Below are 13,964 nucleotides of genomic sequence, written 5' to 3' on the forward strand. Positions count from 1 at the left end.
AATGTACTACACGCATTAAAATAGAAGCAATTTGAAAACAAGATGTACATATCATCGTTGATAATTTGGACGCTGCATTATTTGTTGACTATATTAAGCACATTATAAAAGCATTTTTTGAGTCCATGATTGATACTGGGACTGTATTATTTGTTGACTCAGCATCTCTAATCACGCAAAGCATACCAAATTTATTGGCTTGGACTATATTTTAATTTTCAACATCAAGCCTAAGATACATAAAAACAAAAGACAAATCTTCTTCACGTACGCTGCACGATTAAAAAATATATATAATACATCTTTTGAGGACTCTAGAGAAAAATAAGAGTTTTTGTGAGAAAAGGGGGAACGTAAAGAAAATTGGGAAGTGAAAACTAAATTGGACGCAAGGAGGCTTAAAAATATAAAAGAGTGATCAAATTAAATTGAGATTCAAGAGATTTTGTGATTAGGGTAATAATTACTTTGGATAGTTACATTTTTGTAAATGAAATATAGGTATTACAGTTTTTTCTGACTCACATGACAAACAAAAATTAGGTTGACGAGTGTCCGAGATGTGGAGAAAGAAAAAGAAAAAAAATGTTCAGCAATTCTGCAATTAGTGATAGACATGTTTTATAATTAATATATGGCTAATGCATTTGCCTAGAAAGAAAAGAAAAATCTATAGATTAATAAGCTGTTTGTTTCTTTTTTGTATGCATTCTCTATAACTTAACCAACTTCAAGAATACCGTCTGTAGTGCAAGTGGCAAAAGGGTTTAGTGGTTGGTACCTGAGATCCAAGTTCGAATCCTAGTTGATTCACATTTCTAGCTTAAGTTTATTTCTAAATAAAATAAACGAAGTGGGTAGCATGCTACAATTCTCTCAAAAAAAAAAAAAGAAAAAAAAAGAATACAAATGAAACACTTAAATAAACTCACAATATTATGCAATTACACTAGTATGTCTTTATGCTAAGTCCTATTTAATTCTCAGGCCTAAATCGAATAAAAATATGAAATTTAAAAATAAAATTTTAAAAAAATCCTCATACGCATATGTATATTATATTATATATACATATTATTATTTTTATCTTTGAGCCTAGTCACTCCGCATATAATTTTCTATGCAACCGTGAGATGTACCGCACACATCACGATGTGCGCCCTCAATCCGTTTCTTTTACATCTTTTGTACATATTTAAGCATCAACGGCTAGGGTTCATTTAGACGATCTCTTGGACGGCCGATATGCGTTAACCTATCGCTCTTGTCACGAATTTACCGGTTCGCCGACGTGTACTTCGCACCGCACCACGCGCCGTAGCCTCGCAATAGATCGGCGATTAAATCGGCTGGTCCAGCTGATCCGGTCGAAAGCGATGTTGCCCCCCTAATTAAAATAGTGTTAATTTCACCAATTAATCCTAAATTTTATCAAATTATTAAAAGTTGATTTCAAAATTTTGTAATTTTCATCTGTAAATTTTAATTCTCTAATAATTATTATTATAATCAGAGGTGAATGGCACATATATCTTCATAAAATAATACAATTACATTTTGTCATCTTTATTCCTCTATAAGTTGCTCGGGTTGGAAATTTATCTCGCTTGGTTAGTTTAGTAGTGAAAATTAATTTTTCTCATACAAAATAATCGTTCCTTCCATTAAAAAAAATATTATTGAATTATATTTAGTATTATTAGTTATTTTCAATTTTATTATTCAAAGTATTTTTTATCATCCGTGTACTAGGCCATAAATTATAAATTTAGAAATTATAAAAATATTATTTTTAGAAGAGCATAATAATTTTAATGGGAAAACTTTAACTGCTGATGTGTAGAAGTAAATTATATATTTTGGAGCTTTAGAATAATATGTGTGATAATTAAAATTTTGTAAATGATGATTAAAATTGTATAGTGATAAATCTATAATTTTAAAAGGCACATAAAGTAATAATACAATTATATCTGGTCATCAAATTTATCTCGCACCATTAGTTGACTAGTTCAAATTGAATTTTCTCTTACAAAATAATCATTCCTCACATAAAAAAATATTTAATTATATTTAATATTATTAATTATTACTAATCTTTATTATTCTAACTTTTTTTTTATCAGTTGTATAGACCATAGATTATAAATTTTAAAAATATAAAATATTTTTTTTACAAGAGCATAATAATTTTTACGGAAAAAATTTAACGGCCGGCTAACAAAGACACATGTAGAAATAAATCATTTAATTTTGAACTTTAGAATAATGATATAATATATGATAATAAAATATATTGTAATGATGATTGAAAGTTTATAGTGATAAAATATAAAATTTTAAAATTGTTTGAACACATATGAAACTATTCCTTTAATTAAAGTAGATGTGTGGAGCTAGTGACGCAATTAATTAGCCCTTTAATAACAGCTTATTAAAGCTTGAGAGCGGCGTACATAAGGCGTATAAAGAGTCAAAGAGGTGTACAGTGTCACGAAAATATAAATAGGAGGAAGGGAAGAGTGAAAAAAAAAGAAAAAGAAAAGGGGAGAGAGAGAGAGAGAGAGAGAGAGAGAGAGAGAGCGTGGAAGAAGCGAACGAAAGAGAGGAAGCAGAGTAACAAGAGTGCTCGAATCTTCGTATTCTTTTTCTCCTCCGAATCCACCGCTACAAGAAGCTAACGTGAAGAGAAAGAGCGAGAGAAGGGTTAGGAAGCGAAGAGGAAGGAGCGGAGGAGGAGGAAGGGGGAGAGAAGAAGCGATCCAACTATCCCTTCCCTGTCCCGAAGATCTCGAGGTTTTGGATCCCGATCTCGGTGTTTCTCTCTTCAGATCTCACCTCCAGCTCGTGCTTGATCTCGATCCAGGGTTTCCGCGAGGTGAGATTGCGTAATTAAGATCCGGATCTTACGTTTTTTTTGTGATCTCCTCTTTTATCGTTTTGGTTGGATGAGACGTTTTTATATATCGGTTTTAAATCTTGTTTTAAATGGTTTTGATCCGATTTATGATGGCTTTGGGGTGATTTCTCGGTTTTAGTTGGTTTTAGGCGGGTTTAGCGGATACACTTGGAGGATCTTGATCGGAGTTATGAGATCTGTTACGAATTTCTGGATCTTGTGAGGGTTAAATTGGATTTAATGCTGCGTTCGTTGCTACAATGGAGATTATCGGGGAGATCAATAACGGGTTGAGCAAATGCAGGTCCTGCGGATCTTGTTTCAGGAATTTTCGCGGTTTCTGTTGTACTGGAAGTTAGTGCCGACTGATGAAACATACCCTTCTTTGAACCAATCGTCCTGTTGTTGCAATAATTTAAATTTTGGGTCAATTACGTGTTACAAAGGCTAAAAGATCCAGATATTCCTTGTTTCAAATATTTTTTCCATAATATTTTTCAGCTTCAAGAGGTTGATAATGGATGTTTATTGCGTTTCAGAGCTCCTAGTAATGGTGGGTAGATGGTGTTGTGAATCTAAGATCTGCTAGAGAAATATTTAAACAATGTCAGGTACGAAATTCTTAGAAAAATTTAAAATGAACAGTGGATCTTATTATGTTTTAGAGTGTTATTGTGCATTGTTCTATTTCAGCAAGAATTGCGGAAGGTGTTGAGATCTCGGTTAGTAATGATGAGAGGAAAGATAGAAGATCTGATGTCGAGAATTCAGAAGACGAGAGGCGGAGAATGACGATTGGATCTTTAAAGAAGAAGGCCATTCATGCCTCCACAAAGCTCACCCATTCTCTGAAGAAAAGAGGGAAAAGGAAGGTCGATTTCAGGTTTCCTTCCATTTCGATCGAGGATGTAAGGCCTGCTGAAGAGGAGCAGGCAGTGAATGCTTTCAGGGAAAGTCTGATTGCAAAGGGTTTATTGCCGGAGAAGCACGATGACTACCATATGATGCTCCGGTTCGCCTTTAATATAACAGTGTCCCTTTTGTTTCATTTATATGCTCATCTTTGTGGCGTAGTGATTTTATGTATTGTTGGCAACTTATGTAGATTTCTCAAAGCTAGGAAGTTTGATTTTGACAAAGCAACTCAGATGTGGGCTGAGATGCTAAGATGGAGAAGTGAATTCGGAACAGACACAATCTTGGAGGTGAGGCCGCCATCTTATTTTCGTGCTAAATAAGTGGAGTCTAGATTGCCTGTAAGATGTATGAAGGATGTATACAGACCAACATGCAATTATTTATCTAATTAATTTTGTCTATTTAGTTACGAAGGGAACAAGTTTCCTTTTTGTAGTAGTTTGTTACGCTGTACAGTTCTGGTTGGAATAAGAAGCTCCTTAGGGCATTACCTTGTTGTCTGTTGCATTCAGTTCAATATTCTATATGTCCTTTCAATAGAATGTAGAAGTTTATGTTCTGAACAATTATGCCATGTCTTTCATGCTACTTTAATATTTCATCGTCAATCAACTCTTTGCTGTTCAGTACCAGTGTGGTGAACAAACTAGCCAGTAGCGCCATAGTGTTTGAATGTCATCCCGGATGGTGACTAGAAGATTACTTAAGGACTATGACGCGAGGATATTTTGTATCTTTGTCCTTTTTTTCCTACCCATTTTACATAGTGTGCATCATTATGGCATTTAATTGTCCTTCATTTCAGGACTTTGAATTTGAAGAGCTACAAGAAGTCCTAACCTATTATCCCCAGGGTTACCATGGGGTTGACAAGGAGGGAAGGCCTGTCTATATTGAGTTGCTGGGTAAAGTTGAACCCAGTAAGCTTATGCACATTACCACTGTCGACCGCTACATAAAGTATCATGTGCAGGAGTTCGAGAGAGCCTTCCGTGAGAAGTTTCCTGCATGTACATTTGCTGCCAAAAGACATATAGATTCAACAACTACCATATTGGATGTTCATGGTGTAGTATGTTTCTGCCTTTTTTTGTTATGTTCTTGTTCTTCTAACTATAGCCTGAGACAGTTGGTTTTTTTATTTCTGTTCGGCTGAACTTCTATTGGAGTCCTTTAGTCTCACTTTTATGAATCTTGATATCTAAACTGGTTGTACATTTTCTCAAACGCAGGGCTTGAAGAATTTCGGCAAGACTGCAAGGGAACTTGTGCATCATATGCAGAAAATAGATGGTGATTACTACCCTGAGGTACTTTCTAGTGGTTTCATGAATACTTTATTTTTTGTTTAGCTACCTTACGGTTATGAAGGACTTGACATTCAACACGCAGACTCTTCATCAAATGTTCATTGTCAATGCTGGCGCTGGTTTCAAGCTGATCTGGAACAGTATAAAGGGATTTCTTGACCCCAAAACTTCATCCAAGATACATGTAATATTTGCTTTAAAATTATAAATAGTGTAATCTTTGTTCTGTTATCGCGTGTATCTTGGTTGATGGTTCTTTTTCTTCCCTTTACGCACAGGTGCTGGGAACTAAGTATCAGAGCAGACTTCTTGAAGCAATTGACTTGAGGTTGTGTATCATAGTATTTTACTAAATATTTTCTGTGAACTTTTGCTGCTTATGCTTGCATTCAGTGCATGGGCAAGACTTCTGTTATCCTTACAATTCTTAAATATACTTTTCAGTCAATTGCCAGATTTTCTTGGTGGATCATGTACATGCTCTGAGAAAAGAGGCTGTCTTAGATCAAACAAGGGACCATGGAATGACACAACAATTATGAAGGTAAGACTTCTTGCTCAGTGATTGATCAGAATTCACAAGTCCCATTATAGAGTGTGTTAGCTAACTAGATGGTTTGTTTATATCCTATTAGAAAATTTGATAGATGGAAATCTGAGTAATAACAAACTTTTTTCACTTCTAGCTTGTACGTAGCGTTGCAGCAGCATCTGCCCGGGAAATGAGGAGAGTATTTGATGAAGAGGAAAGAAGTGGGACTGCTCTCAGAATACATCGATTAAGGGCAAGATTCTAAGAAGTTCATTTTCTCATCAATTATACATGCTAACTCTTGCTCTACACTAGTTTGAAATTGAATTTAACTTTGTTGCTTTTTTATATGATAGGGAAGGATAAGTGATACCTACCACACAGAATCAGGGTCAGATGTTGATGATCTTGGTTCGCCCGTTGCATCTAGAGCTGCTGATTATGCCCGTTTGACTCCAGTTCGTGAAGAAGTTCGTACTATTCCTTTTACATATCTGTTTACTTTCATTCTTTTTGAAATAATCCTTTCAATGCAGAAATATGCTCCTATGTGCGGCATAAATATGATAATTTTATGCAGAGAAGGATTGAGTACTATGCAGAGATCACTAACATATATATATTGACATATAGAGTCCAGCTAGTATGCTTTCATTAGCATGAAGTCCTCCGTGTTAATGATTTGTTTTTAATGATGGGACATTCAAATCGATTATTGGCTGCATTAGAAATGATCTACATTATTTAAAGTATTTAGAAATCAAATTTTATATTTTTTTTCAACATCATTTGACTATAGAACAAATAGTCTCAAAATAAACGGCTGAAAGTAAAAATCTTATAAAAAATAATAATAAAAGACTTAAATTTCAGATCAGAGTTGTCGATCTTGTTCTAAACAGTAAAAAAAAAATTATTAAAATTTCACCGGAGTTGGATTGGTTTACATTGTTAAACTTACAAATGCATCACACTAGCCTTTAAAATTATCAATTTTGAGATTTTTTTTATCACTACTAAAATGATGTTGAAAAAACATAAAATTTGGCTTTTAGATACTCCCAATAGCGTAGATCATATCTAACAAAACCGATCATCAATTCGGATATTTCATCGTTGAAAACAAATTATTAGTGCGGTGGTCTCTGTGCTAGCGTAAGCACACTAGCTGGATTCTCCCTCCCTCGGTCCCGTCCTGTGCTGCCCGCCGCCGCCCCCGCGCCCCCCCCCCCCCCCCCCCCCCCCCCCCCCCCCCCTCACTTTCTGTGTGTGTATATACACATAAACACAGTTTTTCACATACTCCAAATATTCTTTGGGCCCTATTTTTTAAGTTTGAACGCTTTATTATGCATCCACCCCCCCCTCCCCCCTTCTGTGTGGGTATATACACACACACACACACATAGTTTTTTCACATATTCCAAATATTCTTTGAGCCCTATTTTTTAAGTTTGAACACTTTGTTATGCATCTCTTGGGAGTATGCCATTACGTCCCATTGATTCCTTATGTTTAGGAACTAGAATTTTGCAAAGTTAAGTAGGCTTTTAATGAAGAGAAGATTGGAGAGAAGATGAATTCCTTTGGTGGCTAGCTCCATTTAGGCTGTTAGCCAATGACATTGCTTGGCTTTTCCGTGTTCTCCCATCTAATTACAGTACCATTTTCAGTTTTGACTAGTCCTATTCTATCTTCTCCAATTTTAGTCCTGAGCCAAATGGCACTTGTTGCTGTTATTTGTTTAGGTCAGGGCATCAGATTCTACAGCTTACTACAGCTGTGATGACCGATTCTCACTGGCGAATAATGCAGCAGAAGCTGGCAGAGTATATGGAAGTGCTGGGAGGGCATCCAACCAACTCACGGACCAGGGTCATTCTTCAAGCAATGGAAGATTGCATGCACTTGGTACTTGCTGTCTATTCTGCAGTCTTTACCCCATTTAAATAGCAATTAAACATGTTGTATGAAGTGGACCTTCCTTTTAGAGAAAAGAAACGGAAAAACGAATTACTTTCAAAAAGTATCGAATTTTCTTATATTGTTGCAGAGGGTAGAAGTTATTCTTTAACTAATTTTCAATTAAATAGTAGAACTCATTAATCATCTATGGACATGCTTTGCCTAGTTTCCTGGCATGGAGTTTTCTAGAATATCTCATAGCTGTTCCAAATGCTTTGGTTTGCACTCCATGGTTGTGAGCGCACAATGTTAAGAAACTGGGTCCACAAAATGTGCTGTTCCTTTTCGTTTCCAATGTTTATAAACTTAGTTCTTAGAAGTTTCTTCATTAGAGCTCTGATCAGTCATGGTAGCAAAAAAAAATGTAGAATACTTATACTTTTTAAAACTCTTTGATGTACTTAGAACCACTAGATAGTGAATAATATGGAAAAACATGAAAATAACTTTTTTGTTTATTAATGCAGTATGATCTTGTTAAGTAGGTTCAGCTGATTCCATAATTTACGAGAAGAGAGAGTGAAATTCTTTTTTCTTTTTTTTTTTTACTTCTGAAGTTTGTCAGTTGACTTATTTATTCAAAACACACTTGATTTTTTGTTTCGAGTGTGGTAGGCTTTCCATTATTTGGCCGGACTGCAAAATTTTTAATTCTGGAATCATGATTATCAGCATTAATGATCTCAGGTAACTCAGTTCATGATATGCGCAATAACAACGAGGCTGATTCAGGGGAAAGAAGTGTTCTTCATTATCTTGCAAGAGCAGCTGTTGCATTCTTGCTCAAAGTACTATCTATATTTCGCATTTTTAGTTGTAGACAAGAGAGGCAGTTGGAAGATGTTCATCTTTCTGAAACACTAGTTCCTAGCCCGAGACGCCAGGAAGCTGTTCAGGTTGTTGAAGAAGACCGAGTTAGCCCTTGTTTAGAACGCCTCCAAAGGCTTGAGATTGCATTCAACCAGCTCAGCACCAAGCCGCCAGAGATTCCCCAAGAGAAAGAGCGCGTACTTCTTGATTCTTTTGATAGGATAAAATCCATTGAGTATGACCTCGAGAAGACAAAGAAAGTAAGTTTTTGTTTCATATGTTAGTACTACAAATTTGAAGTAACATATTGTGAGCTTTTTATATAAAAAAAGGTGTCAGGCATTTCACTGGCTGTTTGGGCAATAAATAGAGCATTGTTCCTCTGTGGTATCCGAACTTCAAATCCTGCTGTTGTAAAATCTGCAGTGTTGCAGCATTTTGGTCAATGTGGGACATTTTGTACAATAAAATCGAAACAAAATTAAGCGTTTTGAACTCTTCCTAATAGAAGTTACTAGGTGACAAATAATAAAATTTCTTTAATATGCGTTAAAAATCAAAAAATTGCTTAGTACTAGTATTTAGGATAACTTATTTTGTACCGCAGTGGTTTTTTAAAAAATTCATTTTTAATTTAGGATAACTTATTTAGTACTAGTATTTAGGATAACTTATTTTGTACCGCAGTGGTTTTTTTAAAAAAATTCATTTTTAATTTGGCTTCTGTTGTGGTTTTGTTGCTATTTTGAACGGTGTGGTCTACAGCCTACCTGTTTATCTTTCACATTGTAATGGAGATTAGAGACTACTTGTTTTTAAAGACCCATACATACCAAAGTTATTCTAGCTTCCTTTTGCGATTTATGGACCTGCGGTTATCATTGTTTCCTTTGCTGCGTTACATGATAAGAAAGCATATATATATTAGGATTTGGATTTTATGCCGGTGCCAATTTTTTTATGTACTAAATAACACCTTGTTTCTCATCTTTCAGATATTGCACGCTACAGTAATAAAGCAGATGGAGATGGCAGAGACTTTAGAGGCTGTACACGAGTCCAGTCTTAGGGTAAGTAGGATTCCTCATATTGTCACGCTTTAAATTGGTGATGGCGGAAAGTATCATCCCTCTGCACAAATCCTTTTGAATATCCTTGTGCAAATTGTTTGAGCTGAGTAGAGAAAGAAAACCGAAATGTTAGAACCGACTTGAAGATGTTTTGTGTTCTTTTCCTTTTAAGAGAACTTTAGGTAGAATAAACATTTGTTTGCAACATAATAATTGCTTTCAATGATTAAGGCCAGTTTGTTTGAGGACATCCATAATTGTTGAACTTGAGGTGAAAAAAGTTGTTCAAGGCCAGTTTAATCTACTTTCTTTCAATTCTCCCTTTTTTGCGTGTAAATCCTTGATCTAATAAAATATTAGCAAGTCATAGAAATCTTACATATCTACAATAGTTGAATTGATGGTGTCTGCTTTGAAAATTGTTGCCCATGCATGCTCTTTTCAAGAAACTATAAATCTCATTGCTTGTCAGAAGTCCTTGATTCTACATTCTTTTCATCAAATTCTGAGCTTTATGATGCTACTTAATCACTACCTGAATGAATGTAGATTGTTCATTTTTCTTCACCAAGAATTCATCTTATTAGTTTTTAACCATCCAATTAGTTGTTCGTTATTTTAGCTACCTCTTAGGGGCACAGAAATTTCTTTTGTGCTGAACAGAGAGCTTCTGTTTCAGAACACATAAGATTCATCTTATTTAGCAGTAGGTTATATATAAAACTGACTTACCTCGTTTCTGATTATTTGCTGCAGAGAAGGAAATTTTGTGCATAGATAAAGAATGGCGGCGGGTTTCGATGCTCAGCTCTTGCAAGCAAAGGAATATCCTCTTGCTATACAATTGCTCCTTTTTTCCCAAAAAAACAAAAAAGAAAATAGTTTTGTTTCTCACTTTTTTCTTTTTTGACCTTGGATGAGTCGTGAGAGTTTGTGCCACATTCCCCGATCGGTGCATCTGATTGGGAAGCAAGTGGCTAGTAGAGGTGAATATATGAAAGATGACAAATAGGGAAAGGTCATCCTCACAGTAAATTATTATGTAAATTTTGCTTCTTTCTTTTATTATTTGTCTCCATTTTTTTTTTTTTGTTTTCCTCGTCTCCTTCAATCCTCTTCTGCATTTCTTATTATTGCTAGCCTGCATTTACTACAAGTTGAGGAATAACATTCGTGCTCTTCCCAGCAAAGATTTTCGATCCAAATCATGGATGTGGAGATCATTTCTACCTTTCGATGGACGGTCAAATTAAACAGCGCTAATAAATTGTGCATTTGGTCTGCAAAATATATCTGCATCCTAAGCATGTACTGTGTGTGACTTGTGTCACAGTATGTAAATTAAAAAAAGATAAATTTCAAATTTCATTCTTATGTTTTCGCACCTTTTCACTTTAATATTCTGTGGTTTAAGATATATTAAGTTAGTGTTCTGTGATTTTATTTTTATCTTTTCGTCAGTTTTTTCGTTAATATTTTGTTAAATTATATACAAAAAATTTCAGATATTTTATCTAGGTTTATCGAATATTTATTTTAGTATCCTTTAGTTTTAATTTTATTATTGATTTAACGAAAAAAATTAGTGAAATCGATAAAAAAAAAAAAGATAAAAATAAAATTATAAGATATTAAACATAAGATACTAAAGTGTGAAATTAAAAGGGTGGTATTTGAAGTTTTCACATTATAAAAGGAACACAAGTACTTGGTGCCAACATGTGGTTAGCTGGTGGTACATTAACGAGCACGGCACTAAAGACAAGTTTTTCACCCTTCATCTATAGCAGGAAAACACTATCTGGTGATTAAACTGTTAACAATCATTTCAGATGTGACGCATTATCGATAGTTTGAAATGGAATTTTCAAAGTGTGACGTTCACGTACCCCGCAGGAAAACAACTTAATACTGACACACTTTACATTTTACTATTTCCTAGTTACAATACAACAGATTATCATCTGATGAGCCTAATAAGTGTTTGACTATAACGTGATTCCCCACAAATCATGCAGTCCTAGCCGTCCACCTGCAGGTTCGACCTCCCAGTTTCCCCGCCGTGCCATATTATATACATAACCGGCACACGGAAGAACCTTCGCCTTCCAAAACCGTGTTTCATAATTTATTTATTGGCTGGATCCAGCTATTTCCATCAGAGAGATCCGACCGTGACCACTCTCTTTCCCTCTTTCGCGCGAGGCACCGCTGGTTGAATCGTGCCGCCCTCTCTTCCGGTGTTCAACGCGCTCCCTCTCTCTCTCTCTCTCTCTACTTGCAAAAGATAGATTCACCTCCTCTGTACGTAGTACCCAAATAGAAATGGGTTTCCATAGAATGGTGTTTCTGCGGACGGTTTTGTTAACATTATGCATTGGATTGGCTACTTCTAGCTTCATCTCAGGTGGGTACTTCACTCATTGCTCTTCTTTTGCTCTCTTTTTTTTTCTTTTCTTTTCTTTTTTTCCTCTTCCCTTTTTCGGGTGCTAATGGGGAGTCTAATTTGTTGCTCCTTGTGGTTATTTTGTTTAAGATGGTGTGTTTCACTCGCACGGATCTACCGGACGGAGCTTGCTCCAGGCCAAAAAGAGTAACTCTTTTAACTACTTTCCATTTCCTTTTTTCTTTCTCTTTCCCCTTTGATTTTATTTGATTTGGGCAAAGATACAGGAGAATCTTCTTTAATGGTTATATTGCTTGCCATAATTGTTTATGGTTTTTCACCATTTTGTAGGATTCAAAATTTCAAACAAACCCACTGCCCCGCAATGCCGATGAATTGGCACAGCGACATAGATCACGTTTCTAGGGTGTATTTGACACTGTAATGGGCTCTAGTTATAATGATAAGGAGCCCCTAGCCCTAGATCTAAGATCGAGAGTGAAATTTCCTTTTCTAATTGCGCTTATTTATCCTTCTATTTGGTTTAGCTGTACTCTCTGAACAACTAAAACAACAGGGACAAAGGAATTTGAGCATCTTCTATCACTACAATTGGATCTCTAAAGTGCATCATTTTTGCGCCCTTTCTTTGTTAGGTCGTAATTTTTGGGATTAAACAGTTTTCTATTTTTGGAACCACCTGAAGAATGCTGTTGTTTGTGATGTTATCCTGGTTTCTCGTCCTGTTCTGTTTGCAGCAGTTTGTGTTTGACTTTCGAAAAGTTCACAACTTTGTCGAACATGTCGATTACTAATTTGAACTAAGACATTACTGAAGATGCTTTGATGTACCGGGAGAGTGGCGCTAAGTGTTTTTGTGAGGTTAGAAGAACATGCCCGGTTTAAATCGCCATTCAGTTGATTTAGGGAAGAAGAAGAAAGCAAACATCTACTCTCACCGCTGGCCAAAAGCCCGAAATCTGCAACTGCAACACATTTTAGAAAACACTGCTTTTACCTGATTGTGTTTGCCATCGTATGCGATATCTTGTTAGTGAATTAAAGAAGCATATCGAACACGCAAGTCCTGTCACATCTTGTTCTACTTGTCATTTGATAAAGACCTTTTGACTTATATATACATGCACTCCGTAGAATCTCGACACTTTGGTGTTAGACTAGGAAAGGAATTGCAGCTAATTCCTTTCTCTTTCTGCATAATTCTTTCAGATTGCCCTGAGAACTTTGAGTTCTTGAACTACACGATCATCACGAGCCAGTGCAAGGGCCCGCAGTACCCACCCTCCCTCTGCTGTTCTGCGTTCAAGCAATTCGCGTGCCCGTACGTCGATTACTTGAACGATGCGACCAACGACTGTGCATCGACCATGTTCAGTTACATCAACCTCTACGGGAAGTACCCGCCGGGCCTCTTTGCCAGTGAGTGCCGAGAAGGGAAGCTGGGGCTCGCTTGCCCTCCTGGTACCGCGCAGTCTGATACCGCAAACACAAGCGATAGCAGTACATTTAGGAGTATCGATTCTTTCATTGCTGTTGTATTTGGAGTTGTTTTGCTCGTCTTATTCTCGTGAATCTGGGAGGCTGTATCTCTCGAGCTGTTGAAAGATTGTTGTAATATTTTGAGATTAGACCACATTACTTTATATTGATCTCAAGAGTATCGGTTTTTCTCTCACGGTGGATAACTCGGGTTTTCTTATTCTGTATTCATGTGTTTTGTTCATTATTTTTTCTTCTTGGGTTAATTGGATATGTAATTTTTTTTGCTTTTGCTAATTCATGTGCATGTATCACGGTCGATTTATGTACATGGACTAAGATATCCTTTTATGCTGAATCTCTTGTAAATGGTAATTCATGCGAATGTATGATTTTTATAGGAGAATCAATCATGTTTGGTGATGTGGACAGTTGTTTAAAGGGAAAAGAAGAAAAGTTCCCTTGTAGGAAAAGAAGCTTAAAGTGGTTGAACTGCCGACGAAGAAGAAGAAGAGCATAGAGTGATCACTTGATCAGATCGCTAGAGTGTGCTGAAAATTCTCATGCTCTTGTT

General features: G+C 36.0%; 2 protein-coding genes across 5 annotated transcripts; both read left to right on the forward strand.

Annotated features, from left to right (window-relative positions):
• Positions 2,539 to 10,595, forward strand: LOC109706573 (phosphatidylinositol/phosphatidylcholine transfer protein SFH13). Of its 4 annotated transcripts, none has more exons than XM_020227500.1 (16): positions 2,539 to 2,878; positions 3,039 to 3,253; positions 3,439 to 3,510; positions 3,593 to 3,911; positions 4,005 to 4,104; positions 4,623 to 4,889; positions 5,050 to 5,127; positions 5,210 to 5,311; positions 5,406 to 5,455; positions 5,572 to 5,671; positions 5,814 to 5,912; positions 6,016 to 6,129; positions 7,408 to 7,570; positions 8,312 to 8,694; positions 9,430 to 9,504; positions 10,261 to 10,595. In XM_020227500.1, the coding sequence occupies exons 3-16, from the start codon at positions 3,504 to 3,506 to the stop codon at positions 10,279 to 10,281; spliced, it is 1,878 nt and encodes a 625-aa protein (XP_020083089.1). In that variant the 5' UTR covers positions 2,539 to 2,878; positions 3,039 to 3,253; positions 3,439 to 3,503; the 3' UTR covers positions 10,282 to 10,595. The 4 variants fall into 4 exon arrangements, with proteins under 4 accessions (XP_020083089.1, XP_020083091.1, XP_020083090.1 ...); XM_020227502.1 differs by having other exon boundaries at positions 3,039 to 3,203; XM_020227501.1 differs by having other exon boundaries at positions 3,049 to 3,253.
• Positions 11,519 to 13,748, forward strand: LOC109724424 (GPI-anchored protein LLG1). Its single transcript, XM_020253245.1, has 3 exons — positions 11,519 to 11,911; positions 12,041 to 12,097; positions 13,121 to 13,748. Exons 1-3 carry the CDS (start codon positions 11,830 to 11,832, stop codon positions 13,480 to 13,482), a joined length of 501 nt encoding a protein of 166 aa, XP_020108834.1. The 5' UTR covers positions 11,519 to 11,829; the 3' UTR covers positions 13,483 to 13,748.

Source organism: Ananas comosus, linkage group 2, assembly GCF_001540865.1.
Source record: "Ananas comosus cultivar F153 linkage group 2, ASM154086v1, whole genome shotgun sequence".
NCBI classification, from domain to species: Eukaryota; Viridiplantae; Streptophyta; class Magnoliopsida; order Poales; family Bromeliaceae; genus Ananas; species Ananas comosus.

Coding starts and splice junctions, on each gene's coding strand:
- LOC109706573 (XM_020227500.1), top strand. Junction 7,571..8,311: donor TGGAAGATTGCATGCACTTG/GTACTTGCTGTC, acceptor TAATGATCTCAG/GTAACTCAGTTCATGATATG. Junction 8,695..9,429: donor ACCTCGAGAAGACAAAGAAA/GTAAGTTTTTGT, acceptor CTCATCTTTCAG/ATATTGCACGCTACAGTAAT.
- LOC109724424 (XM_020253245.1), top strand. CDS start 11,830: ATGGGTTTCCATAGAATGGTGTTTCTGCGGACGGTTTTGTTAACATTA. Junction 11,912..12,040: donor TACTTCTAGCTTCATCTCAG/GTGGGTACTTCA, acceptor ATTTTGTTTAAG/ATGGTGTGTTTCACTCGCAC. Junction 12,098..13,120: donor CTTGCTCCAGGCCAAAAAGA/GTAACTCTTTTA, acceptor TAATTCTTTCAG/ATTGCCCTGAGAACTTTGAG.